The sequence below is a fragment of the Dermacentor silvarum genome, chromosome 4, assembly GCF_013339745.2.
Source record: "Dermacentor silvarum isolate Dsil-2018 chromosome 4, BIME_Dsil_1.4, whole genome shotgun sequence".
NCBI lineage: Eukaryota > Metazoa > Arthropoda > Arachnida > Ixodida > Ixodidae > Dermacentor > Dermacentor silvarum.
Window position 1 is genome coordinate 231,667,552 of NC_051157.2, and position 27,435 is coordinate 231,694,986.

Sequence of the window (27,435 nt, forward strand, 5' to 3'; positions counted from 1 at the left end):
TTGTTCTATGGCAGGCACAGCAATAAGGTTGGTCTTGTGGCATTCCTGGAACCCTGTTTAGCAAAATCTGAGGAACTAATATTTTGAAAATCTTTGCAGAACATCAATTGGAGGAAGCTAGCATAAAACTAGAACCAGTGGAGATAATTTTATTTAGGAATACTGTAGCCCTCACTTGAGGGCCATTACAGGAGAGGAATTGCCAAAGAAAACATAAATATAAATATAAATATCATCAACGACAATACAACAGCATTAAGCATTGTCAAACCCAAATTACAGGAAAAATGAACAAAGTATACACGTGTAAGGGCTGTTAGAAATGCAAGAAATAACAGGAAGCATGATCAATTCTTAAGTATCCCCTTGCCTGTAATATAATTCTAGTTGAGTACAAAACTCTTTACCATTTTGTGCTGCTACAGTGCAGTCCGGAAGGCCATTCCATATGTTAATACATGAGGGAAAGAACGAGTGTTGGAAACCATCAAGGCGTGTTTTATAAGGCTGCATACTGGCACTGTGGTTTAAACGCGCACTGTGTTTTAGAGTGGGAAGAATGTACGTTTCTTTGTTTATTTTTATTTGATTTATGGTTATCTGGAAAAACAATTTCATTCGTTGTTTTTCTCGTCGCGTTTCTAGCAGTTCCAGGTCGCAACATTTCAACATTTCTGTTACAGAATCAGTTCTCCGATAATGCAAACAAACAAAACGCACAGCAGTTCTCTGAATTTTTTCGAGTTTATCTGGCAAGTACAGTTGATGAGGGCTCCAAACGGAGGAGGCGTACTCCAAAACTGGGTGAACAAATTAACTTCAAGCTTTTTGGTGCATGCTGCAACTTTTTTCTCAAAAAGCACAGTTTTCAGTAATTTTCACGAATGATACAAAAGTGGACCTCATATTCGAAATAAGCACATGAAATTACATACATGTACAAGTTTACAGCACCATACTTTGAAGAATAAATTAAAAGATCACCAGCCCTTCCCCTGTCGAGGAAATGGGGGTAAGCGAAGCTTGTGGCAAGACGACGCTGTCGCAGGCGTTCCGCTTCATTTGCTCTAAACTCGGGGACGGCAGCTCTTCGCTGACGTTTGGCCTCAACATCGCGCTCCCGCAACTCGGGGTCCGCGGCTCTTCGCTGACATTTCGCCTGGGCTTTGGAAGCCCTCACGCTAGAATCGGCACATCGACGACAAGCCCTTTCCCGAGCAAGTTCGCGGCGCCGTTGCTCAAACGCAGCCTGCTCCTCGGCGAAATGCACCATGCGCGGCCTTCCCATCCGGACGCCGAGACTGATCTGAGGTGAGGGAAGCCTGGTGGAGCATGCGCCAACCCCCTTTTCTTCCCTTTCCCTCCCCATGACACACCAAACGACCATCACGTCACATGATCCTACGGCGGCAAGCTTTCCACGCACCTGCTCTACTCTGAGAGCCACCAGGTTATTTAGCATGGCACCACCACCACCACCAACACCACTGACACTTGTGAGGCAATACAAGCTTCGGTTGAAAATAAAAATTTTTGGTCTGAGAGCCAAGTCTATCTTTAAACGATCGGTACCAACAAGCCCTCCTGAGACCCGAACACAGCTCAGGAATAGGATCGCTTTACAAGTCAGTTCTTATTATTAACCCACTGGTATGCTAGGAAGGTGAAAAACACATTAAAAGTAAACATACCACGGTTCGATGCAACATACCTATCTACACGGACAAAGTAACTGTCTTTTCAACACAAAGGTGATGTATGTATTATCATGTTGTGCGTTGGCATGTGCATGCTGTATCCTGCATTTTCACATCATCTCACAGTATTCTAAAAACACTTCACGGGTGCTTTTTGGTGTCTTTAGCGTCAACGGTTTAGAACGCTAGATCAAACTAATTTTAATTTTCACGAAGGCTGACAGCAAGGACAGGCTAAAACCACTTCTATACAATTCCGCATGCATGAGACTTGATATCCAGAGTAATATATTTACCCAATCAAAGTGATACCTAATTTTACTTCCTTTTCTTACATCTTCATCTTTGTGTTTAGGCAAGGTAAAGCGGAGCACTGACCACTCATGGATAACACTTTGGAAAGCAGTGGATAACGCTTGCGGAATCCCCTGACATGCCTTACCATTCAAAGTTGCGCACGAATGTCTTCAAGGAGTGCGTCGTGAGGAGAAGGAGGAGCCCGAACCACAAGAAGTTCTTGGTCAGCCGACTGCACAGTGGAAAAGACAAGAGTTGGCAACTATTAGGTAGCATATCATCAAGTGGAGACAGTCGACCTACGTTAGCCATCATTCATCACGTCCCGTTTTACGTGAAAGCATCTGAAGCACAAATCAGCCAAGCAGTATTTCAATTTTTATTTTTATTTACAATACTGCAAGATCCTGCGGGCTGTTACAGGGATGGGAAACGAAGCAGTTACAAACGTTCCTGAAGAGTGTCAGTTGAATGACATTTCACAAGTACATCAGAATCGAGCTTATTCCATGCAGAAGAAACAAAGAAAGTTGAACGCATCAACTCTTGTAGTATAGGGTAAGATGGCATCAGGATGATTAATACACTATGACAGTCTTCCCGGAGTGTGCTAATACAAGCTAGGAACTATGTTTAGTGTTTTCTTATACAGCTGATACAGGAATGTCAGGCTTACAATCTGTCTACTCACAGACAGCTTTTGAAGATTAGCTCGGCGAAGTAAAGAGTTACTGACTGCATTCTCTGGAAGCATGAATAAATGAACCTGGCTGCTAATCATTGGGTCTGTTTCAGCTCATTAACTAGCCTTTGACTGTAGATACCAAAGTATGCTAGCCTACTCTAAGGTTGGTCGCACTATAGTTTTATGAGACATAGGCTTTGTTTCAGGCATGACATCTCTCCATTTTTGTCTTAAAGCACAAGCTTATGTTTAGCTGAACCATCGACATTTTCAATGTGCTTGTTAAAGTTTAAATTTGAGGCCAAGGTATTTTAACTGACCGGATTGAATAAATGCTTTATTGTTAATTTTATATGTAAACACAAATGGATCTTTCTTATTTGATGCAGACATACAGGCAGTCTTGCCAAGATTGATTTTCATGTCTTATTTTACCCACCACTCTTCAACAGCCTTCAAATATCATTGAGGAAGACCTGGTCATAGACACCTTTCATGCGAAAAAAGAACACACAGTGATCCGCAAACAGTTTCACAACAACAGAAGAGTGAACACCTTTTTCAATATTGACGATATATAACAAAAACAAAATAGGCCCCATAGAACTAACTTTGTGGTACTCTGGACATCACTTGCAATGTAAATGACTGTGCACCAGAAATCTTTACAAACTGCTGCCTGCTGTGCAAATAGGCTTTTCACCAGTGGCACACCGACAGGGGGGGGTTCGGGTGTTGTAACCCCCCCCCCCAGAGGCCGAGTTTACACCCCCCCCCCCCCCTCGTTCAGCCCTACCAGTCCAACATGTACCTTCAGGGCTCTGTTGAAATTGTCATTACAATTCAGGAGGTGGCATGAGGTCGAATTTTCCTGATTAACAAAAACACTCAATCACTGTCTTGTATTTATTCATTCACTCTTAAATTAGTTTGAGTAAAACGCTGAAGAAATAACCATCGTCATCATCCTTGGGTCATTATTATTATAATTATCAGGCATTTTATTTGCTGCTGGATTCCTCTGGATAAAGCAAGGAAATAGCATATTATGTAAAGTGCTTGCTCCCCCCACCACAAAAATTCAACCCACCCCTGGCAGAAATTCTGGGTGCGCTACTGCTTTTTACCCACCTGGTTATCTCAAAGTCAAGACCAAGCTCACGCATCTTTTCAGAAAGTTTTGTATGCCAAACTTGTGAAATGCTTTTGGCAAGTCTATTGAGATAACATCAATTTATTCTACAGAATTGCAGTGGCGAAGCTGTGGACTGTTTAAAAAAGCTGGGCAATACTGTAGTTGACAGGCATCTCCAGAAACCATGTTGTTTCAGATAAAGAAGATTGTTATCTTCAATATATTGTTCTAATTGTTTCAAAATTATGTGTTCTAATATTTTGCACTTGTTGGATGTGATTTAGATGAGGCATTAATTAGCGATATATTAAATTTGTTTCCAGGTTTGAGTACTGGCACAACTCTTGCTATGAACCATTCACTTGGCATTTTTCCTTCTTGTAATGACACATTAAAGATTGTGAACAAGAAATGTGAGATTCATTCACAATATCGTTTTAAACGCTCTCTTGGTAACATATCAGGACCTGCTGATATTCCGGAGTCTAATTGTAGAAACAAAGACAAAATGCCTTCTTTGGGAATAATATTGAGGTTGATATACTGTTTGTCACACACCATTAAAAGTGAAGGGTCAGGTAAACATTTTCACCTAAACATTTATCACACTGCTTAAACAAATTCATCTCATCTGAATATTTTCGAGCACCCTAGTACACTTTCTCACGCAGATTATTACGGGTTAATAGGCGTACTTGAAGAGCGAGATTTCCAAATCAAATCAAATATGAATATTTGAGAAATACTACTACTGAATATTGAATCACGTATAGAATAGTTTCTCATTTTTAAAACATGAAATATGAAGTTTCACGACATCCAGGCAACTGAGGAGCTCATAAAAGATAAACAACCAGGATCCGTACAGAACACTTGATTGAAAATTCAAGGACTTCAAGGATGCCAAAGGCCAAAATTCAAGGAGACGGAAACACATAACACATAACAGGGCAGCACAAAAAACACGGACAAAGAAAGGTACGTACACAAGACGGGTGCAAACTTCCAACTATATCTGAGAACAAGAAAGCAGGCCTATATGAATACACATCAGGTATTCACATCAGGGACCATACACATCATATACATCAGGTACCAAGGAGAGGGAAACAAACTTTATTCGTACAAATACAGTGAACACTAGTGAAACTGTATTTAGTATGACGTATCCTTAGTAAACTGTATCCTTAGTAATGACGTCAACCCCCTTCTGGAACGATGGTTAGCAGCGTCCGACTACAGCCAAAGATACTGATCACGTTAGCCCATAAGGCCCAAGGAAAAACTACCAGCCATATTTTATTCATTTTTTGCACCCAATGGTATTTTCACACAAACTCCATTGTGAAAGTTGTATGAATTGTGCTTTATTATTTCAAAAGCTACGACGTACTCTACCAGGTAAGCTGGGAATTTATTAGACCCAAACCCGATGTACGTTCTCAAAGGATTATGCTACACTTTGGAACTCTTTTTAAAGCAAAAATCATCAAATAATCAGATGAAACTTTCTACATGCGCCCTTAGCCTTCTGATGGCAGAATTAGCATTTTAGTGCCAAATATTCTTTGTTCGGGAGGTGTTCTTACTATTCAAGTGTGTAACATTTGTGACTTTGGTAATTAATAGGCAAGAGCGTTGGTGGTGCTTCGTCAGGATGCACGTGGTGCTAATACATTTATTGATACAGATGAATAGATGATATTTTATGGTTGATGCAGGCGCACAAGAGTAAAGCATTCAACATTTGGTTCAGTGGAGGTCTAAACATTTAACATAATGGTGGCCTCTCTTGTGATGACAATTGATTTCTTGCATTAGCCTATATACTAATCCTGTTGTATAATTTACTTGGTGACATTTTTATTAGAAGTTTCTGACCAATCATGACATGAGGTGTGGTTCTGGTTCCCGAATGCTGGTTGCCCTCTTATTTTATAGCTCATCTCCTTTGCAAGAGAAATATACACTGTCTTTGTCGTTTTCTGTTTTCTCCCACTTTGCAATGTTTATTAAAGTTGTGCATGAATGACTACTCTTAAAAAAATCTGAATAATGCATCTAAATAGCTTTTTTATTTATCTAAATTTACTGTAACACTGTTCACTCTTTATTGAAAGCGAAGGCACGAGAATTGGCAATTTTATCGATAGCAAGAAAGGAATCGACTGGGAAAAGTATTGCAATGTTGATATGACAGGTATTCTCTATTTATAGCTGTAAGCGTCTCTAAACTTTTAGTAGCCAGAAAAATATTGTGCTGAAATACAGGAAAAAAAAATAAAAAAAACAACATCATATGTGCTTTGAAAACAAGCAAACACTTCTAATGCACATTAGGCTCAATGTACTTTATAAAATACACCTGCATTTTTCCTGCAATGCTATAAAAATTCATGGTATATGCAATGTCATGCAGTGATCTTTTACAGTACACTGTAGACCACTTATAACGTAAGTCGCCGCAGTCGTGAATATCTGCACTATAAGCGGTAGCGCACTATAACCAAAACAACGATTTTCAAGCCCTGCACGTATGCAAAACATGTAGACCAAGCAGCCGCGCGTATTTGAGAATCGAAGCGTGCGACTGGGAGTTTTGTATCCACTTAAATTTACAAACATTGAAAGGTTACTGTCCAAGTACCCACAATCTTCGCATGAAGCAGACAAAGTAATAATAAAAAAAAATGCCTCAGTTTCGGCCAAAAGGCGAAGCATCAATTGCGATAGCAAATTAGTAGAGAACTATAAGGAATAGGGATAGTAGTTTTATCGGCTGCATAAACTTAACACATTCGCTTACAAACTGAATTAACAAGCGTGGCGTCAATGCGCACAAGCAAACATGAGTAGAGTCGATGACTGCAGACAACCACTGTCACAATGCGAGCGTGGGGAAACGCGGCCGCGGCAGCGAGCGAAAGTTTGTTCGGTCTATCGCTTCAACGGAAACTGAGCGGCATAAGCACAACGCATACAAAGCTCAGAGCTGTGTGGAGATCGCTTTCAAGATACGGTGCACGCGGCAATACTGACAACCGGACAGGCGCAAACGCATTTGTTGGCAAAGTAGAAGCACCCCTCCCTCCCTCCCGTGCTGCCTTCCCGCTTTGCTCCTTTCGCGTGGAAGATTGCGTCACCGGTTCCCCTTACCCCCGGTTGCAAGATACACATTTGGTGCCACAGCACAGCATCGCCCTCCCCCTCCCTCCCTCCCTCCCATACCTCCCTCCCATACCTCCCTCCCATACCTCCCTCCCATACCTCCCTCCCATACCTCCCTCCCATACCTCCCTCCCATACCTCCCTCCCATACCTCCCTCCCATACCTCCCCGGCCTTTCGCGCGATGGAAGTCGCGTTTGCTCTCTGCTGTGCGTTCGCTCTCCGTGAAGGCGCATGTCCCCCGCGCGCTTTCACTCGCACATACGGTGCACGGCGACGATTTTATCGCCCTTGACTCATGCTCCACGTTTCATGCTCCTCCTCCGTATCGCCCTCGTTGATCTCCTCTTCCATCGGTGGGCGCACCTCGTTGAGAAGCGTGCTCGCTACCGCCCTTGTAGGCGAGATTTTCCCGCAGAAGCCGCATTATAATCGGTATTTCGTTTCACGCGGCTGCACTGTAAGCGGTATGCGTATACATAGAGTGCTATGGGAAAATTAACGGGAGTCTGAAAAGACCGCACTATATCCGGTCCTGCATTATAAGCGGTTACGTTATAAGTGGTCTATACTGTATTTATTTCTCAAACTAATACACACAAATCAGTGTCCAGAAGCAAATAGTAACCACAATAAAAAATGAACAAATAGCGTGCACAGCAGTACTTGCTATGTTCAGCACTTCTCTAAATTTGGGGATGAATAGATAAAGGACATCATGCAGCTGGGAAAAACTACAATGTGGTCCTCTTGGCAGGACCCTTCTTAACAAAATGGCATACTAAGAAAAACAGTACGCATCTTCAATTATTTACAAATTAAAATGGTGCTGTACTTTAAAAAGTGCACGGGCCACTAATGGGTTAATGCCAAATGGCTGAAGCTTACTTTCCTCGAGGCATTTCTAGAGCCTAGGGCTCAAAAATGAAGCCACGATGGCTGCGGTGTGAACTATTGACACGACAAAATGGTGGCATAGATTGGTCGCTTGATCTGGCTTTGTCTAGCTCCACGGTGGCAATGGCGATTTAAACAAGCCTGTCATTGGTGGCTGTGCACGTGCCACATTGTAATCTTTCAGCGACACCTTCAATAGAAAACATCTGGTATTCTAGCCTCTATGCGGATTTTGTTACTTTGGATGTTCAGATGTTGCCCCCAACCCCAGTTTTTAAGAACTTCAAAGAGAACATTTATTTTCAAGGAATACCTTTTTCCTCATTCGAGGGTTGTCAAGGATTTCTAGGAGATTTATGAACCCTGAGCAGCGGCTTTCAATTATCTGGGGTGCCATGGCAACGACAGTAATGAAACAAGCGAACGGCCCATTACTAGAGGCATGTGTTCACTGAAGGAGAGAAGTGTCATGCTACGGCGCCGCACATTGTTTCAAATGGATGCAAACATGGTGAGACTGGGCAAATAATAAATCGGAATGAATTCGTCTATAGGCTGTCTAAAAGCAAGCCACACTAAATGAATGACTGACAACTATCGAGCAAAAGTTACCCGTCCTGTGCACTTGCTTAGAAACTGGTGCCTCTGCCCAATAACTGCAGCTGTGCCGCAACAGAAGCATTCTCCCCTCACATTCATCGTTCTCGCTCCTTATAAACTCCAAATGATTGTTTTTATCCCTTATTCGAAAGAAAAGAATATTGAATTGAAAACGAAATAGTGCATTCTCGAATCGCCTATATGGGACTATTCAATTTGTATAAGAAATGTTGAATATTCCCACACCCATACTGCTTAACCAAACGAGTTTTGCAGAGCGAATATTTGTGTAAGAAAGAGCTGCAATAATACTGAGGGCAATACAGTACAATCTCAGTGATCAGTGCCTTTTGATCATCCCCGTCTCCTTTTCTTGTCCGTCGTGTTCTCTGGCGCAGTTTGCCACGATGAGATCACGCCTGAAAAACAACAATGAGCGCAAAAAGGAGAAACTAGCATCGCTATTCGTTATTGCAGTCACGTGGCGAGCGGGGAGCACTCCTATTGGCTGACGTCAATTTGAATCACTGGCGCGATTGTTTGGCGCACATTTTGGCAGCAGCGAGCTGCACACTTGATGGGTTATGAGGCTGACATTTCAAGATCTGCCTGGTTTTGCTGCTGCATCCTAGCTGCTGCCTGATGGTGATAAGGACATGACTTGGTGCAGGATAAGGGAATTTGGTTACTTTTCTTTGCAGCGACGAAGCTACATCATTTCGCGCGGTCTCATGGGTGTTAAAGTAGAAACGTTGTACTAGATTTTCATAGGGCGCCGATCTTGGTGATGCGGCAAGACTGGGTCGCATGTGGGTGCCGGCTTCTGATGAAGTTTCAAGGCGTTTAAAACGGCTGACAAGTTGCATGACGCTGCACAAAGCAAAATCTTTCTTCTTTTTTTTGAGTGGGGCAGGGGGAGCGGGGGAGGAAAGGTGGTCAAGGCAAAGTGACGCAAGCAGCCCTAGCAACATGAACGCGATCGGCGCAGCCGCTCTGCCAGCCAGACAACAGCCAGTGTCTGGCGCTACCTAAAGGCCCTGAAACTTCGTAAAGTAGCGACACTCTCCTCCTCCACCTTCACTCCTCCTCGTTTCTTCGCTCTTTCGTGCTCCCTCCTCGACCGTGGTGCCACCTACATTGCTTGAGCATAGCAGACGACCTTTCGCAGAGTGAATGCACACACAGCAATGCGGTGTGCTCTAAGCATTCGCGTTGGCGTTCTAGCTCTGAGTAACTTCGTGTGCAGCATAGGATTTCTATACTAAGGTTATACATGAACGAGAAGAAAGGGAACCGAGAGGCCCGATTATTATTAATCATATCATGAGAAGCCAACAAACAATGACACCAAGGACAACATAGGGGAAATTACTTGTACTTACTAATTGAATTAAAGGAATGATAAATAATGGAAATGAAAATGGATGAAAAAACAACTGTCCGCAGGTGGGGAACGAACCCACGTCTTCGCATTACGCGTGCGATGCTCTCACCATTGAGAGCTCTCACCATCACGTGCTCGTGACGCCTGCGGCAGAAAGGATGGTCCACATCCGCCACAAGGTTTGTGAGTGGTGGCGCTGGCAAACACTCCCAGGGTTAGTTCTAGTTGTAAAACATAAATATCCCAGAAAGTGGATGGGATGACGGCTCCACGGTAGCTCAATGGTGAGAGCATCGCACAGGTAATGCGAAGACGTGGGTTCGTTCCCCACCTGCGGACAGTTGTTTTTTCATCCATTTTCATTTCCATTATTTATCATTCCTTTAATTCAATTAGTAAGTACAAGTAATTTCCCCTATGTTGTCCTTGGTGTCATTGTTTGTTGGCTTCTCATGATATGACTAAGGGTTATATATATATATATATATATATATATATATATATATATACAAATTCAGTGACAGCAGCTTCTTTTTTCTGTTCTGATAAATTTTTTACCCCTTTCACTGCCGGGTTTTTTTCTGACTGCTCCTCACCCCCTGCCGGGTATTCTTTTCATGTTGGTTCAGTGGAAATTTCATGCTAGTAATGCACCATGATACTCCACAGGACATGTAAAGATATTTCATCAGAATTCATCAGCAGTTCTTGAATTTCTTCGTTCGTCAAAGCACAGACGCACGTGGTGCGCTGACTAGCCATGGCTGTTGCGCTCTGCCAAGACGAAGCGACGCGGGTGTAAACACGTGCGCTCCATATGTTGTCTAAAATTTAATTTACAAGTTCTATGTGTTTAGGTGACCTCTCCATAGATGGCGGGACATGAACGCAATTTTTTTTTTGCGCAAGTTGTCTCGGTAGTGGCAGAGAGTGAGTTTAAAAAGCAACACGAGTATACTCGGGAGTAGCAGGAGGTGCGCGTGGGTGGCTTCACGAGTTATCTTGGTAGTGGCAGTTAAAGGGTTAAGTAGTTAAACAAACGCTAACGCCGTACCATGACTCTGAATGTATCGCGTGCGCTACATTTGGCAAGCGCGTGTTGCAAGATCTTGTTGCGAGTGGCTGTAAATAACACATGTACGATTGAATGCCAACATTCTGACCTCCAGCAAACCCTCAGTAACCTGAATAATTTGTGCCGTCCCTACCACTTGAATTCGTGGCGCGTATCAGCTATGATGCTCAAAGGCTGGCAGAGGGCACGGACGCACCAGCCTTAGTGCCCTACAGCAAGTGCGTCTCAGAGAAATAGTGGCCATACAAACTAATAGTTGAACGAACAAGCAAGCGAACGACTAAACGAGCGTGCAAATGACTAAACGAACGAGCAAACGACTAAACTAACGAGCAAACGACTAAACTAACGAGCAAACGAGTAAACTAACGAGCAAACGACTAAACTAACGAGCAAACGACTAAACGAACGACGACTAAACTGGCCAGTGAACGAGCGGGTGACCGCACGTTTTCTTTGCGAATGCTCCACTGCCGCTTTGTAACTTTCACACACTTTAAATGTCACGCGAATTAGCATGTACGTCTCAAAGACCTATGATGCTGTCGTTTGGCGACGAACGCACCCCGTAACTTGGTTTCAGGAGAGCACGCACGCTTTTCATCGGTGCCCTTGTTTTGCAAATCGACCGGGTGACCGCCAACAAAGAACATGAACAGAAGAGGCAAAGAAAGCTATTTGCTCTAAAGATGGTTAGTAAGTAACCACAAAAGGCAGAGTTGCTTTACTAAGATGAGTTTTCACGCTCGAGCCTCAAATTTTGTCAAAAGGATTGTGCTGAATCTTAAAAGTTTTGTAATCACGTTTTCACACGCAGCCTCGCAGCCTGCGAACTCACGCCTGTTGGCCTACAAAACAATTAAGCTTCTTCCTTTGCTGAAACTATTTTGGCATCCAAAGGTGCGGCAGGTCATGGTGATGGAAAATGCCGTGAAGCGACGTCGCACATGCCGCAAAACTTAGTTCAAGGCGTTCGCAAACCAAAACAACACGGAAGAGCAACGGCGCCAAGATGCGCTCCTTGCCAGTCAGTAGACGCTTCTCAAGCCAAAATGGCGATGCAGCGCGACTGTAAACAATCGAAGCCGGCACGAAGGCCCACGTGACACCATTAGGCCAATAGCAAGCGGCGTCGACCTCAGACAGGGCGCACGAGGAGGAGGCGGCATTCTTCAAAGCGTGTAGCTACTTTACGAAGTTTGAGGGGCTTTAGTGCTTCTGGTGCCTCCTCGCCAGCTCCGCCGGGGATTGCGCGGTGGCTCGATTGTTCGTATCATCCGCCATGGCGCAAGAAGCCACTCGCAGCATCCGAAAGAGATAGTGTAGATACAGAGAAGTCGCATCAAAATTTATTGATTTTTTATTTTGTACATGCAGCCCAGCTGAATATATTCAACTGGAATCCAACTGGTTTCAACTGGCATTGACTGGGACCAATTGGTTCTAGTAGTTGGAAACCGACTGGTCCTAATTAGAGGCAGGCCAACTGGTCCCAGTTAGGAACCAACTTAGATGCAACTGGTTCCAGTTACAAGCTAACTGGACAGCAGCTGGTTTTAGTTGGATTTAATTGGAACCATCACCAGTTGTACTGGAAGACACTAAACCCAAGTTGGAATCCAACTGGAACCTTAACCAGCTGTATTGGAAGCAAGTGGGGTCCCAACTGGAATTCTAACCAGTTGTATAGTTGACCAACTGTGTAGTAGCAACTGGTACAGCTGGGATCCAAGTGATACATTGGCCAGTACGGGCCTGTTTACATAAAAAAGGTGAATTAAGTGATGTAATGGTACAACGAGTACAACATTTGAACAAATGGGTTTTATCCGACACAAGATTTATTTCCATGAATAACTGGATCATGCAGTATGCTGTTGTGAAAATGCACAGCACACTGCGCTAGCACGTACGCATGCTTGAGTTTCGGCATGCTAAACTTGTGAAAGTTGGCTTTAATTTTTATATTCGCCCAATCAGGTACGGGTTGGTTTGCCTTGGGACATTACGCAGTGCGCCTGATAGACATTGCGGTGTTACGATGATGTTACACCAAATTTGTTCTGCTGCCGCCGTTGTCTAACTAAGCACTAGTGAGCTTAAAGGTGTTTGGTGGAAACAGCTAGTGTTTGTAGCACAGCGACTAGCACCTGACGGCAAAGTGCCCCACAATGCATAGAGCTGCCAAGATGTACGTGTACACCACCAACACAACCACCACATTGAAAGTCATTAGTTGCGTATATCATCATCTCAAACAGTAATATTGTAGCAAAAAACTAAAATTACGGTTGAATAAAAATCAAACAAAATTGTTACCTCACATCAATGCAATAATAATTATCGATGGCAAGAAACGACCTCACAGAGGTTAAACTGCGGTAACGTGACGGTGCGCTACAGTTCGGCAGCCATATTGACAGCTAGCCAGTCAAGCGAGGTGTGCGCAGTTGTGATGAGTTCAGAAACCTGTGGTGTCATTGTTGTATATTGTGAGCATTATATTACCCCTTCATCTTTTTCATCTGTATATATTCATCATCATGGCCAGTGTCATTCTCTTCAGCGCGCGGCCTGCATAATAAACCGTCGAGGTTGAACAGCTGTTTCGCAAGTGGTGGAGGTGTGCGGTATATTTTACTACTTTGTTTTGTTGTATGGCCCCAGGGGGCGCCCCACGAAATATATATAAACAGCCTCGCTGCAGCCAAGGGTAAGTTGGGTGTCGTGTGGAACCTCACACCACACCCACAACACTACGCCATTGCCTGTGTAATCTTATTAACGCAGTATATACTGTACACATATACAGTATATATATATATGTATATATATATATATATATATATATATATATATATATATATATATATATTGTAATGAAGAGAAGCAGACAGACAATCAGCCTTCTGCCGGAACGCCTCGTTTACTTCTGCTTCCTCTTCCTCGCTCGCGGTTCGAGTGCTCCAGCCCCAGTGCGCATCTTTGTCTTCACACTTGGCCACGCTGCGGACCTAAAAAAAAAAAGGATCGACAGTTCATTTTAAAATTGGCAGTTCAGTTCAAGCGCCGAAACCTTTTCTTGAGGTGTGACACGTGCACGGCGAAGTTATTTTTTTTACGCCTATCGAGGCTAGCGCCTGGAATTGCGGTGCTCATGCGCCAGGTGTTCTCTCCTTTGCGTTCAGTAATCTTGAAGGGCCCGTCAAACCTCGGTAGTAACTTCTGGCCTGGTGCACTGACTCCCCTTTGTACCCACACCTCGTCACCGACGTTATACACCGGAGCAGGTCGATGTCGGCGGTCATAGTGTGCGTCGTTTCATAGTGCGTCGTTTCTGGATTTCTTGTGCTTGTGAAGCTCTTCTGATCACTGCTGTTCTAATCTTTATAAAGGCGGACGCTCGGTCGGCGGAGCTGGCGATGGTAACTGGAGTGTCTAGGCTAAGGACCGCTTTCAGCTGGGGCACCTTCCCGTAGACGGTTTCATATGGCGTTGTCCCGGTAGACGTCTGTTGCGCCATGTTAACGGCGTAAGCCGCTGACTGAAGGTGAACGTCCCAGTCGGCGTCTCCTTTTTTCCCTATTTTCGTATACGGAGCGAGTCGTGCCTGGAAGCTTTGGTTAGTTCGCTCCGTATACGAGCCTGGGGATTAAATGCGGACGTGTAATGGTGCTGCACTCCTGCCGTACTAAGGTAATTTCTTAGTTCACGACTGCGGAATGTCATGGCACGGTCTGATATTATTTTTTTGGCAGGCCATGTCTCCATTCAAATCGTAGCTTCAGCAAATCAATTAGGTGGCCGGACGCGATAGATGGCACAGTGGCCACTTCGACGTACTTCGACAAATAGTCCACGGCCACAATGATGTAGCGGTTTCCTGCTGTACTGATCGGTAGAGGTCCGATGTAGTTGATGCCAACAGTATGAAAAATAGTTTCTGGCAGCGGAATAGGTGTCAGTAATCCAGGCTGGCATCCTGGCAGTCACTTATATTGCGACACACTTCACAACTGGCGACATAGGAGCGGACGTTGCTTTCCATCTTCGGCCACCAGAAGCGTTCTTGTATTTTCCAGAGCGTGGCTCGCTGGCCGATGTGCCCTCCTTCCGGAGTGTCATGAGTGGCTCGTAATATTTCCGATCTAAAACAACTGGGGATCACTAGGAGGTGCCGTTCTTCTGAGTGATCCTTGTGCCACTGCCGCCGATACAGCGTGTCATCGCGTAATACATATGTGAAATTCTTTCCCGTAGCAGCGATTGAGGCAATGATGGAAGCTAAGTCTTTATCTTCCTGTTGGGATTTGGAAAAGCCTTGTTGTGAGAAGAAAATGTGACTCTCCTCGTTTTGGGACACGTGGCCAAGGGGGTTCCGTGAGAGGGCATCGGCGATGTTGTTTAGCCCCCCAGCACGGTGGCGCACGTCAAAATCATATTCTTGCAGCGTGATAATCCATCGAGCAAACTTATGCCTCAGCTGCTGCTTTGAGAACATCCATGTTAATGCAGCATTATCGGTCACGACTGTGAACTTGCGGCCAAAAGGATAGTGCTGGAATTTATCATCCACACTCCATACCACCGCTACACGTTCAAGCTCATTGGAGTGGTAATGGCGCTCTGTATCTGAAAGTTTGCGGCTCGCATATCGACAATACATTTGATACCATCAGGGTCACGTTGTACTAGTACTGCTCCAAGGCCTATCTGGCTGGCATATGTGTGCACCTCCCCAGTCGTTATTGAAGTGATTTAGTACGGGGCAGTGAGTTAACTGCTGCTTCAAAGTTAGAAAAGCGATTTCTTGTGGGGCGCCCCATTCAAAGCAAGCTCCCTTTTTAAGTAAATCGGTCAGGGGAGCGGCAGTCGATACGAAGTGGGGAATAAATCTGCGCAAATATGAAGCCATACCCACAAACGACTGAACTTGTTTCAGGCAAGTTGGTGTAGGATATTTCGCCACAGCAGCAATGCACTCTGGGAGCGGCTGGATGCTGTTTGGAGAGATAGTATGGCCTAGGTATGAGATCTTGGAGAGACCAAACTGGCACTTGTCACGGTTCAACCGAAACCCCGCCTCATAGAGTCTGTGTAGTACTTCGTCCAATTTGCGCAGATGTTGTTGTTCCGTTGCGCCAACGACCAAGATGTCGTCCAGGTATACGACACAAGCTTGGTGCTTAAGAGGCCCTAGCACACAATTCATGGCCCGCTGAAAGGTACTCGGAGCCGTGCGCAGCCCAAACGGCATGCGGTTAAACTCGTACAAGCCTGAATGAGTCCGAAAGGCACTCTTGCACTTATCTTCTTCCGCGACGTTGATGTGCCCGTATCCCGCGCGTAAATCAAGTGATGAAAAGAACTTGGAATGACGGACCGTATCAATAGTGTCATCAATTCGAGGTAGTGGGTACGCGTCGGGCGTCGTACACTTGTTGAGCTGCCTGTAATCTACACAAAATCTTAAAGAGCCATTCTTTTTCCGAACAAGCGCTGACCATGGGCTTCAAGAGGGCCGAATGATGCCCGCGTCGAGCATTTCACGTGTTCCGCGATCACGGCGCGCTCCCGTTCCGCATACCTCCTCAGTGCACACATATCGGCGAGTGGTCCCCCGTAGGTATACGATGCACCAACAAATTAGTGCCTGGGAGGTCGGCCGTGCTTTTGGCGAACAATGAAGCGTGGCGAGCGAGTACCGAGGGCAAGGTAGGCAAATTTGCAGGCTCACCTGTCGGTGTCAGGACTGGCGTAGAAGTGGCCGTGGTGTCTTGGGCCAGGGTTGTAGAAGGGCAGAGCTCAACACGACCGTGGTCGATGGTGATGCGAATGTCGTCGGACAGCAAGAAGTCCGTCCCCAGAATCATGTCGGCAGGGAGGTCCTCGAAAACAGGAACTGCTGGGACAAATTTTGTCCCGGCCGACGTCCGGACATGAATGTCGAGCATGCCCACTGGCATAGCGCTGCCTCCGAGTCCGTAGAGCAGGGGTTGCGTCCATGGGCGGATGGTGTCACGAGCATGACGTTAGTGTAGCGCCGTCCTCGCAGCACCGGTATCCACAAGCGCCAGCAGGTCACCTATCCCTTCCACAAAGACCGGTAACATGGGAGATTGACAGGCCTGATAATGAATCCGTGTTTTAGTCGACTGAGGGCAATCCTTGGCATTGTGGCCAATACGACCGCAAGAGAAGCAGCCGCGCCGTGTAGTGGCGGTCGGTGAAGGTCCAGCCTCCGGCATATCCACAGCAATATGACGGCGAGTGCTCTGCTGCAGTTTGGCTGCCTTTCGAGCGAAAACATAGGGTGACGTTTCCGGAGGCTGAGCAGAGAGGATGGCTGCATGCGTAGAGTCGAGCAACCCATCGACCACATACTGGCGAGCAGCAGGAGAGAGCCAGGTGATGCCGCAGTCCTTGAGAAGCTTCACCTTTTCATAGACGTAGATAGCCACCGCTTCGGTTGGTGCTTGTCGGCGTGAGCGCATGCGCATGAAGCAATCGTCATAGGCAGAAGGGAGCTGGCTGAAAGCAGTCACTAAAGCCCCACTCCATTTGGCACAGGAAGTGTAGGCAGAGCCGTCATATCTGTGCCACGCCTTGGCGGCATCACGAAGCCGGCTTTCGGTGAGTGACATCGTCACGTCTTACGGCCAGGCGTGTCCACGGGCCAATGAATTAATTGCGTGTACCCACAACGTTGGATCATCCTCGAAGCCACGAAACTCTGGAACTTCCAGGGGCGATGGTGCAGGAAGTGCGCTACGGGCAAGGGCTGTAGTGACGGATACCGTGACGTCTTCGAGGTGCTTGGACAGCGCTGCTATGGCCTGTTTGAATGTAGCGATATTGCTGGAGGCCGCAGTCGAGGGGTTATGGACAGCGTCCACCGACGATGCAGTAGGCGCTGGAGTCATGGCAGCGGAATCCACGTCCAAGGGAGCGTGTACGGCGTCCCTTGGAGGCACAGTGGTTTGCATAGAGACGGGACGTGAATGACCTGAGTAGTCGGGACGAGAGGCACGGTACCGACGAGATGCGAGGCCGAGGAACCGTGGGCGTCGCGTCCGAGTGAGGCGGCCGGCGCTGGAGCAGGCGCCGCAAGATGCCGGAGGACGCGCCCGCTCCGTAGCACGGTGGATGAGGAAGGGTCGTCGCGCAGAGGTTCGTTGAGCGGCTGCACCATTGTAATGAAGAGAAGCAGACAGACAATCGGCCTTCGGCCAGAACGCCTCGTTTGCTTCTGCTTCCTCTTCCTCGCTCGCGGTCCGAGCGCTCCAGCCCCAGTGCGCATCTTTGTCTTCACAATATATATATATGTACATATATACATATAGATAGATACATATATATATATATATATATATATACACACACACACACATATACGGGGGATTCACGGTTACCCGAACGATCCCCCGGTGCTTCGCCCACTCATCATCATTCACTTCGTGGATATGCGGTGACTTTTTTTTATCCCTGACTACGCAGCCTTCTGGATACATGTGCGGACTGACGTGTGCAGTTTTCCCTAGTTTTGATTCTTCCCCTTAGAGGTAATTATTTAACTTATTTATGTTTCAAGTGCAAGTAGTCCTTTATCCCGATGATGTAAACAATGCAGCACAGTGTCATTGGCTCAACTGTTGTACTATGCAGTGTTTGCACATATATAATGCTTAAGAGTTTGTGCCTGTTTCTGAGCCCAAATATGAACCAATTCTGTGCAAGACTTGTGACTTGGGTAGCATATAGAACTATGAAGTGTATACTAGCACATACGAGGTGTGTTCAAAAAGAAACCGGACTTTTGCTCTAACACCTTTACTGCTTATGGTACAACATTATAAGTGCTGTCCCCTTCAAAGTAGTCCCCTCTACTGGCAATGAACTCTTCCCATCTTTTCTTCCATTTTCGGAAAGCCTCCTGGAACGCACTTTCTGGAATGGCACGCAGGTCTCTTCTCGCATTGTCCTGGATCTCCTCTACAGTTTGGAAACAACGTCCTTTCAAGGTGGTTTTCAGCTTGGGGAATAGAAAAAAGTCTGCTGGGGCTAGGTCCAGAGAATATGGTGGGTGGGGCACTACAGGAGTGTGGTGTTTCGCTAAGTAGCTGCGGACAAGGAGCAACGTGTGAGCCGGGGCATTGTGATGATGCAACATCCAAGCCTGATTTTCCCACAATTCAGGCCTCTTACTGGGCACAGAATCTCTCAAACGTGCTAGGATTCACTGGTAAACTTCTTTGTTTACCGTCTGACCATGCGGCACTAATTCCTGATGGACAATGCCTTTGCAGTCAACAAACACAACCAACATCACCTTCATTTTTGACCGACTCATGCATGCTTTTTTTGGACGAGGAGAACCTTTGGCCACCCACTGCGATGACTGCACTTCTGTTTCCCCATCATAGCCATAAACCCATGTCTCATCGCCTGTTACAATGTTATTAAGAAAGTTTCATCGTCATTGGCAGCGGCGAGCAGTTCCTAGCTGATTTCAACACGGGTCTGCTTCTGTTCGTCAGTCAACAAACGCGGCACGAATTTTGCACTGACACGACGCATCCCAAGTTTGTCACTCAAAATTTCATGACATGATTCTACGCTGATACCCACTTCGTCAGCGACTTCTCAAACAGTCAAACAACGATGTCCACGAATCCCAGTTCGAACTCTCTCGATATGGTCATCATCTGTGGATGTGGAAGGTAGTACAGGCTTGGGATCGTCACTGACCGACATTCTTGAACCAATCATACGCTTGAACCAATCATAGCAGTGTGTGCGACTCATACAGTCCTCCCCGTATGCTTGGCTAAGCAACTGAAATGTCTCTGTGAAAGTTTTCCCAAGTTTGTACCAGAACTTCACATACACGCGCTGTTGTCAATTCCTTCATTGTCACTTTGGAACCAATCCGAAGAACAGCTTGTTCATGTGCTAGGTTCAGCGGCTGTATCTCGCCAACTAATGGTGAGAGCAAAACATGGCAAATGGCAGTTTGTTGTCTAAACCTGCCTCTACATGTGCTCAGTAGCCACAGCGCGCTCCCTCTGCTGGTTAGCGCACTATTTCCAAAGTTCGGTTTCTTTATTAACACACCTCGTATGTGTAGCTCTTCCCGACATGTAACAGATGTGCATACAAGGCGTGCTTGCATTCTAAGTGCGTATTCCCAAACCTGTTCCATATGTAGGCATATAGATTAGTGCAAAAAATTGGCTGTGGTTTAGCTCTGGTAAAACATAGTCGAGTAGTCAGTGTGGCCACGGCTCAAAGTGCGGCAATGGCGAAGAGGCGAAAACCTGGCGTAATGTCGCTTCAAAAACGACAATAAAGAAGTCCTCGTATATTAGGGCCATATGTAGGCATTTAGATTAGATGGCGATATACAAGAGCTACGAAACATGAGACAGCTTATATGTTATACGTCAAAATTTTTTTTTATTAGAAAAAGTCAGAGCACAAGCTCTGTTGGTAGTGTTGGTGATGCAGAATTCAGATGTACAAGCTTCGGATGAAATCTGATCTGAATTAAAAAGTTTTTCACGCAAGATTATCGCTTCAGTTGTAAATATGACTATATTAATGAACACTTGTGTGTACATGCAGCTCTGTCCAATGTTAGAGGCACATTGAAGGTGTGCTCATAAGTAAACTTATTTCTTGTGTAGGCATTCAAATTTGCAGAAACAACCATCGCACACAAGGGCACATGAAACAGGATCTCACACTTCTGAATGCTTGATAAAAAGAAATGTATCTTGCGAGGTTTTTGATATTTAAGACAGCTATCTCAGTGTTCAATTGTGTCATGATCTACTCATACTAAATGCCACAGTTGTTGCTAAACAGGAATTAATTGTCATTGCATATTCGTTATATGGCAAATGACTTCTGCTCAAGGGCACCTTTAGCTTTACCTCAGGTCATGCTGCATTATGTGTATCAGAACTACTGATACACTAGTATGATCTGTATGATGAAGAAGTTTATTTTTTGGTAGAATTGCTTGTATGAAGTAGTGATTGCTTTTTCACTGACTGAACATGTAAATATTTCTTTCAGATGGTGATGTACAAGAACTACGAAATGCGTAAATGTGTGCCATGTCTCCAAGGGAGCATTCAAGGCGTTTCATGGCTAAGCACAAGCTGCAAGGCTTCTAATAAATGTTATGTTTCAGTACCAAACTGGTTCGATTGAGTTAAGTTCACTGGACTGGCTGGTCTTGTGGCTGTTCGTTGGTGACATGCAATCGCAACCACAAAGATGCATCTGAGAGATGGCAAGCTTGAATCCCATTTGTATGTAAACATTTACCTGTGGTTCAAGCTGCCATTGCTTACCATCTCTATATTACAGAATTGATGCTAGTTGCAACGGGGACCAACTGGAACCTGTTAGAATGGGAACCAAATGGAACCGGTTGCAATCGGGATTAATTGGGAATTGTTCCATAAACCAGTTGAACTAGGACATTCCCAGTTGAAGACTTTCACCTTTCCCAGTTGAAGACTTTCACCTAAGATATGTGGACCAATAAAGGCCCAAGCAGAAGAGGAAGTCCAAAATCAGTCAACATATACATGAATCGTATCAAAAATTAAGAAATGATGAATAAAGCAAAATACAGAAAAAATACAGAAGTGGGACACAACTTCAGTACAATACAATTCCCTCAAGAGGCATAAAAAAATCTGAACTTTTTGGTAATGCATTTCACTCGGCGATCATCTTTGCAACAATATTTATATACGAGTAAATTGGTGCATGCAAAAATGTTGGAAATACAATTGGATGCATTACAAAAAACTCGCAAACACAGACGCTTTTGACAATACCAAAACTGAAGAAAACGCCGCCATTACCGCTCGCCGGAAATGATATACCGACCAGAATGTTGAGAATCAGTGTGGCTTCTCGGCATGACCTCAGAAATTAGACAGTGCCTGTGGCATGCTGAAAATATTGATGGCGACGTGTTGAGATTTGCGTCGTACCTGCTAATGATCAGATTCAACTGTCGTCACCTTGGGTGCTATTTAAAGGCTGTTTATCAGAAAATAAGACAATTACCAGTCTTGCAGCATTGCCAAGACTGCTTCAGTGTCACTCAATTATAATCGATATAGCCGTAGCAAAATTTCGTAGCAGTTGGCCTTAAGCTTTAGATTCCCCTTTAGTGTTTGCCTTTATAGTTCTAGAGAGCCCCTTTAAAAAAACTTGAAATGAAACTCCTGCATGTCAGCAATACACATTTAGTGTGCACAGCAGTCAGGAGTGAGCATGTACCTGTCGGCATAGTTCTTGATCAGCGTGTGCCAGCCATGTGCGACGAGGAGGCAGAAGCCCATGCTGGGCATGTACAGGACGCGCTCAGCCACCACGAAGCCCACGGGAAAGAACAGGTTGGACGCCGGCAGGAAGGGAAACACCAGCAGGGATAGGCTCTGCAGCAAAGAATAGTACATCTCTCTTGATTAGGCTATGAAATCGTTCTATATCCAGCTATACATCCTGATACTCAAAACATAAAAATTTGTCTGTCACTAGGCTGCACATTACAAAACATGCTTTATTAGAAAGCACAACAGTAGCATTAGAAAACCAGTTTCATTCACAAACTCAGGGATCTTCAGAGCACATGCGGTCATGCATTATCCCATAAAGTTCATGAAGGTGACCCTTCTGGGCCAATTATTACCTGTGTATATCTTCTTGCCTGAACAAGAAATGGATGTCTTTTGCACCGACAGCAGAGCAAAAGAAAAAGTGCTTGTGGCAGATGGTGCGACTATTATATCAAGTTTGTTGCAATAAAACATTTTCAGATTTCATCCAATGAGGAGACACAAGTGCTAGATCTATAAATCCAATTGACTTCCATTTATTTGACTTCAGCTAATTAGATTTTTCAGATAATTCGATCCCAGTCGAAGGTCTCGGCCGGCACTTATGCATTTCCAAAGGCCTAAATAGATGTTCACCAGATAATTCAAACTTGACTTGTCAGCGTGCACTTGTGTGACCTAAATGGTGATCTTAATAGTGACCCCTTTAGTGGCAGCATGTCTCGGCGGAGCTTAGGGGACAGTGAATGTGTTGAACACACGTCATCGCCAGTCGGAAACGCCTATTTTCGACCTGTCCTGGGAAGATTTTTATTTTAATACGGGAAGCTTACAATGTCTAATTACAGTATTTAGCTAATTCTAACGTGTGCCTTTCTTCCAGCATGAAAAACGGTCCGAAAATCGCTTGCACGCTGCAATCGGATACGGAACCAAAACAGCATTCGGGGCGTTAGTACGCCTTATTGCACAACCCAGCTGTATTGCGGCGAAGCCAACTTTGAATGGCGTGCGGTGAAGCTGACTTTAGAAAACCACCTGTCATAGGATCTGTTCCCATTTTCCTTGTTAAAAAATCGAGTGTGCGTTAGATTTCTACTTTGCCTGGAGCTTTAATGTCAATGCTATGTTATTTTTGTACTTTAAACACACTGAATACGCGCGCGTTTGATTTGGGGGCGTGTTAGAATCGACCAAATATACTGCCATTCAGCGATGTGTTTTGGAATTTTTCATTGCGATATTCCAGGCTAGTTCCCGCCGTCGACGTCGCCATGAGGTTCCATATAAAGTCCATGTGCAATAAGATTGTGGCCACGCGCCGTATGCTGCAAGTGCGAGGGAAAGCGGTCGAGGGTGAAGGATGGTGGCTTGATGCGGCGGCGTTTTCTCACACGCGCCCTAAGTAGGGGAGCGGGGAGATTGAATGGAGGGTGAGGGGAAGGGGGCATGCATCTTTTCAACTCTGGCTGCGGCCTCGCTTGACGCGGCTGAGCGCGCCCGCCCTATTTAGGAGGTAATCTGCGGGGCTGCGTATGCCGTGTGTTCTCGCCCACCTACTTTGCGTTGAAGTGAGAGGCAGCACGAAGGCGAACTCGTTGACCCCTGCTGCTGCTACTCAACACGCCAGCGTTCTGGCAACGAGTGTTAGCGGTCATTGAGTGAGATGTGTTCATGCTTGCCTGTGCGAGTGTGACACCATGCTTGTTAATTTAGTTAGTAAGCTTATATGTTTGAGGCAGTTTGCACGGCCGATAAAACAACTAACCTTACTTTGTTTAGCTATTTCATAATTTGTTATTGCAATAAATGCTTCGCCACTTGGGAAAAACTGCGTACATTTTATGCATCGTGTTTAATTCGACCGAACGGAAAATTCAATCAGTTTCGTTGGTCCCGTGAAGGTCAAATTAACAGGAGTCAGCTGTAGTACTACCAACAATACGCACTGCCGAATGCCACTTCTAAACAAAATTTTGTGGCGATTATTTGTCATTTTTCTTGAATTATCTGGTTCTCTGAGCGACGTAGCATGCTTTAGTACATCATGCTCACTGTGGATCAAATGAAAGTTTTCAAACTGTTGCTTCAATCTCATGTTTTCTTGTGCGCAGTCAATGACATGAAGTATTAGAAAACTATTTGAAATATATTCAACTTTTTGAATAGTGATTGACCATTCAATTCAATGGCAGTATCGAATATGACGATATTATATTTGTTATTCGAAAGCTGCAAATATTTAAAAAATGCCTTAGTGCCTAAGGGTATGTCAAAAAAATTTACAGGGACTCTTATATGTTATCCCTAAGACGACTTGACGGCGAATGCCCAAGTGCCGATGCATTAAAGATGGACACATGACATACTTCAGTTTCACAATCTATTTCACATTCTCTCATTCTTCTTAATTTGCTTACTCATCCTCTTAATTCCAAAGGTAGAGGGTTCAACTCCCACTCAAGGTCGTGGGTTCGAGTGCCTTAATTAACTCCATCTTATTTAACTTTGCCTTCAACAATCCCCAGAGGTTGTGGGTTTGACTCCATCCAATGGTCGAGGGTTGGAGTGTCCTAATTAACTATCTTAACTACCTGTGCCTTACTTTGTCTTAATTACGACCAAAGGTGGTGGGTGGGTTAGAGGCGAGGGTTCGATTTCCCACCAAAGGTCTAAGGTTGGACATGCACCAAATGTCGTGGGTTCGACTTCCACCAAAGGTCTAGGGTTCGACTCCGACCAAAGGTTGAGGATTCGTAGCCTTTTTGTACCTTTCGTGCTGCTGACACATTTTTGCTCAAAGTCGACTGACTAATGAGACATATAAGGCTTTTGCCTTAATAAATGAATATATAAATTCGCACATCCGTATACATGTGAAAACAGCTCAGATAGCTAACGCGGTGCTCTAGAAACAATAGTGCATGCACTGTTCGGCATTTTTCAAGTTGTGCGAAACTTTGCCCCCATAGGGCCTCTTCTCAGGCTTTCTTGCTAAGCCTCTGAGCATCAGCTCAGGTGTATTGTTAATGGGAATAATAAGGGTGTGTGAATACATACCGAATAGTAGATGTCGAATCGAATAAAGAAAAAAAGTCGAAATCAAATAGTATCACAAACTTTATCACAATCTTTAAAGCTTACAAGTTTTGTGCAAGACAGAAAAAAAAGCACGAAACACGGTGCTGCACATTCTCCGGAGTCTAGTAGCATTGCATAACAATGCGGCAAGCTATCATTAACTTAAGTACCCAGGAATTGAGATGTAAAAGTACTCTTATTAAAGGCCACACTATATTAGTATATGCCAGCTCTGATTACAACTCACTTCTATATGAAGGTCTTAAATTTTCTTTTTGGACAGAACGTCTGTTGAATAAAATCAAGTGCTTTTTTTTTGCCCTCTGAAGTTGAAGATGTAGTGAAGTTAAGTGTACTGCATATCTTGGCGATTTTCAGTTTAACAGTTGAGCTGTGTTTTATTGCAATCTTTTATAATTATTGCAAAGAGAGTTTTCCTTTCCAATTTCCCTTCAAGATTTTCCCAACCTTATGGGCAAGTGGGCTTTGTCGGTTATGTCAGGTTAATCTGCGCGAGAGACGAAAGCACGGACCACGCATCACGTGACTCAATCACCACTTCATCCATGGCTGTCGTTGGCACTACGCGGGTCTATCTGCGATCATGCCGACGGTGAGAGCCGAGGTCTTATGACTGTCGGGTTCAGCATCATTCGTCACCTGCCAAACGTTCTGAAATCGGGCGAGGCACAGAAAATTCACTGTCGCTTCACCTCGGTACACGGAAATGAGTGCATGCGCTTACCCAGTCGAAAAAAAAAAAAACAATTGATTCCAATTAGCTTTTCCAATAGGAATCAACTGGGAACAATAGGAACCAATTGGAAAATGCTTACTTCCAACCGGTTACGATTGGATCAGAGGAGAAGCCAATGGGAGTTGCCAACTGAAATGAACTGGACCCAATTGGAACCGATTGGAAAATCCCTAGTTCGAACTGGTTACGATTGAGTCAAAGTGAAACCATTTCAGTCTGATTGGACTTGCCAATTGGGATCAACTGGGCTCATTAGGAAATCCTTACCTCCAATTGGTTACGATTGAGGCAAGAATGGAACCGATTGAGTCCAATTGGACTTGCCAGTTTAAACCAGCTAGGCCCACCTTACATTCCCAACTGAGTCTAATTGGACTACCAACAGGAATAAACTAGCTAGAACGTAACCAACTGGGAAATCATAATTTCAGTTTATGAACCCACTCAAGAAAACTGGAATGAGTTATAGCTATGTATGCATGCAGTACTAAGGCTATAGCAAACCTGTTTCTGACGGCTGGAAACCTATTTAGGTTTGCTTTTTGGGGTATATATGTGTATTGGTATTGCCCACTGGTGCAATTGGCCATTCCAACCAATTGGTTTGAAACCAATTGGCACCCATTGGGTACAGTTGGTCACTCCAACAAAAACCAATTGGTCACGTTCCAGTTCGTTCAATTGGTCCAGTTATGTACTAATTTACGATAGGAAATTTTCCAATTGGTACCGATTGGAAATTTCCCGATTGGAGGCAACGGCTTTTTTTGACTGGGTTATGCATCAGTGTTATCTCAAAGACGATCAGCTATTTGGTCGACCGGCAATGAATCGACGATTTAGCTCGACATCTGGCCAGACAGCTCATCCGCATTCCTGATGAAATGGGAGAGCCGTGATGAGACAGGAGAGAGGTCACTGAAGGAGATGGCCTCGCCTTGCGCATGCGTAATTGCGCCGCCTGGCAACCTGGTCGCATTTGCACATCCAAAGAGAGGTCGGGTACCCCAAAACAAATGGCGCAGAAAGCCTCTTTCAATGCCTATAATGCAGGCTGCGTTAAAAGGTGCATTAAATTGCAGTGCTTCTTGTTCGAGGCATCCTTGAGCCAGATGAGGAGGTGCGCGTGAACAGCTGCCTCATTAGCTTCACTGATATAGAATCCAAAAGTAGGATAGGCTGCAATTTTTTATTGAGTTATCTTTTTATTTGTGCACCGCCGTATACGACAACGTTCTGTTTCATGGTTTCATACAAAACCGGCTTTAGCTTGAGCCCATCTACAATAATGCTT

The 27,435-nt window shown here is 44.8% G+C and overlaps 1 protein-coding gene and 1 non-coding gene across 6 annotated transcripts in view; one reads left to right on the forward strand and one right to left on the reverse strand.

Moving 5' to 3' along the window:
* LOC119449313 (protein O-mannosyl-transferase Tmtc3) overlaps positions 1-27,435 on the reverse strand; it is a 731,059-nt gene that overhangs the window by 81,023 nt on the left and 622,601 nt on the right. For all 5 annotated transcript variants that reach the window (XM_049666410.1, XM_049666409.1, XM_049666407.1 and 2 more), the window contains 2 exons: positions 22,245-22,402; positions 2,140-2,226 (listed from right to left, as the gene is read on the reverse strand). In XM_049666410.1, coding sequence (XP_049522367.1) covers positions 2,140-2,226; positions 22,245-22,402 — 245 coding nt within the window. The remainder of the gene's footprint in view (positions 1-2,139; positions 2,227-22,244; positions 22,403-27,435) is intronic.
* On the forward strand, positions 10,130-10,201 carry Trnat-ggu (transfer RNA threonine (anticodon GGU)). Its single transcript has one exon. It is a non-coding gene; the product is annotated as a tRNA-Thr (tRNA).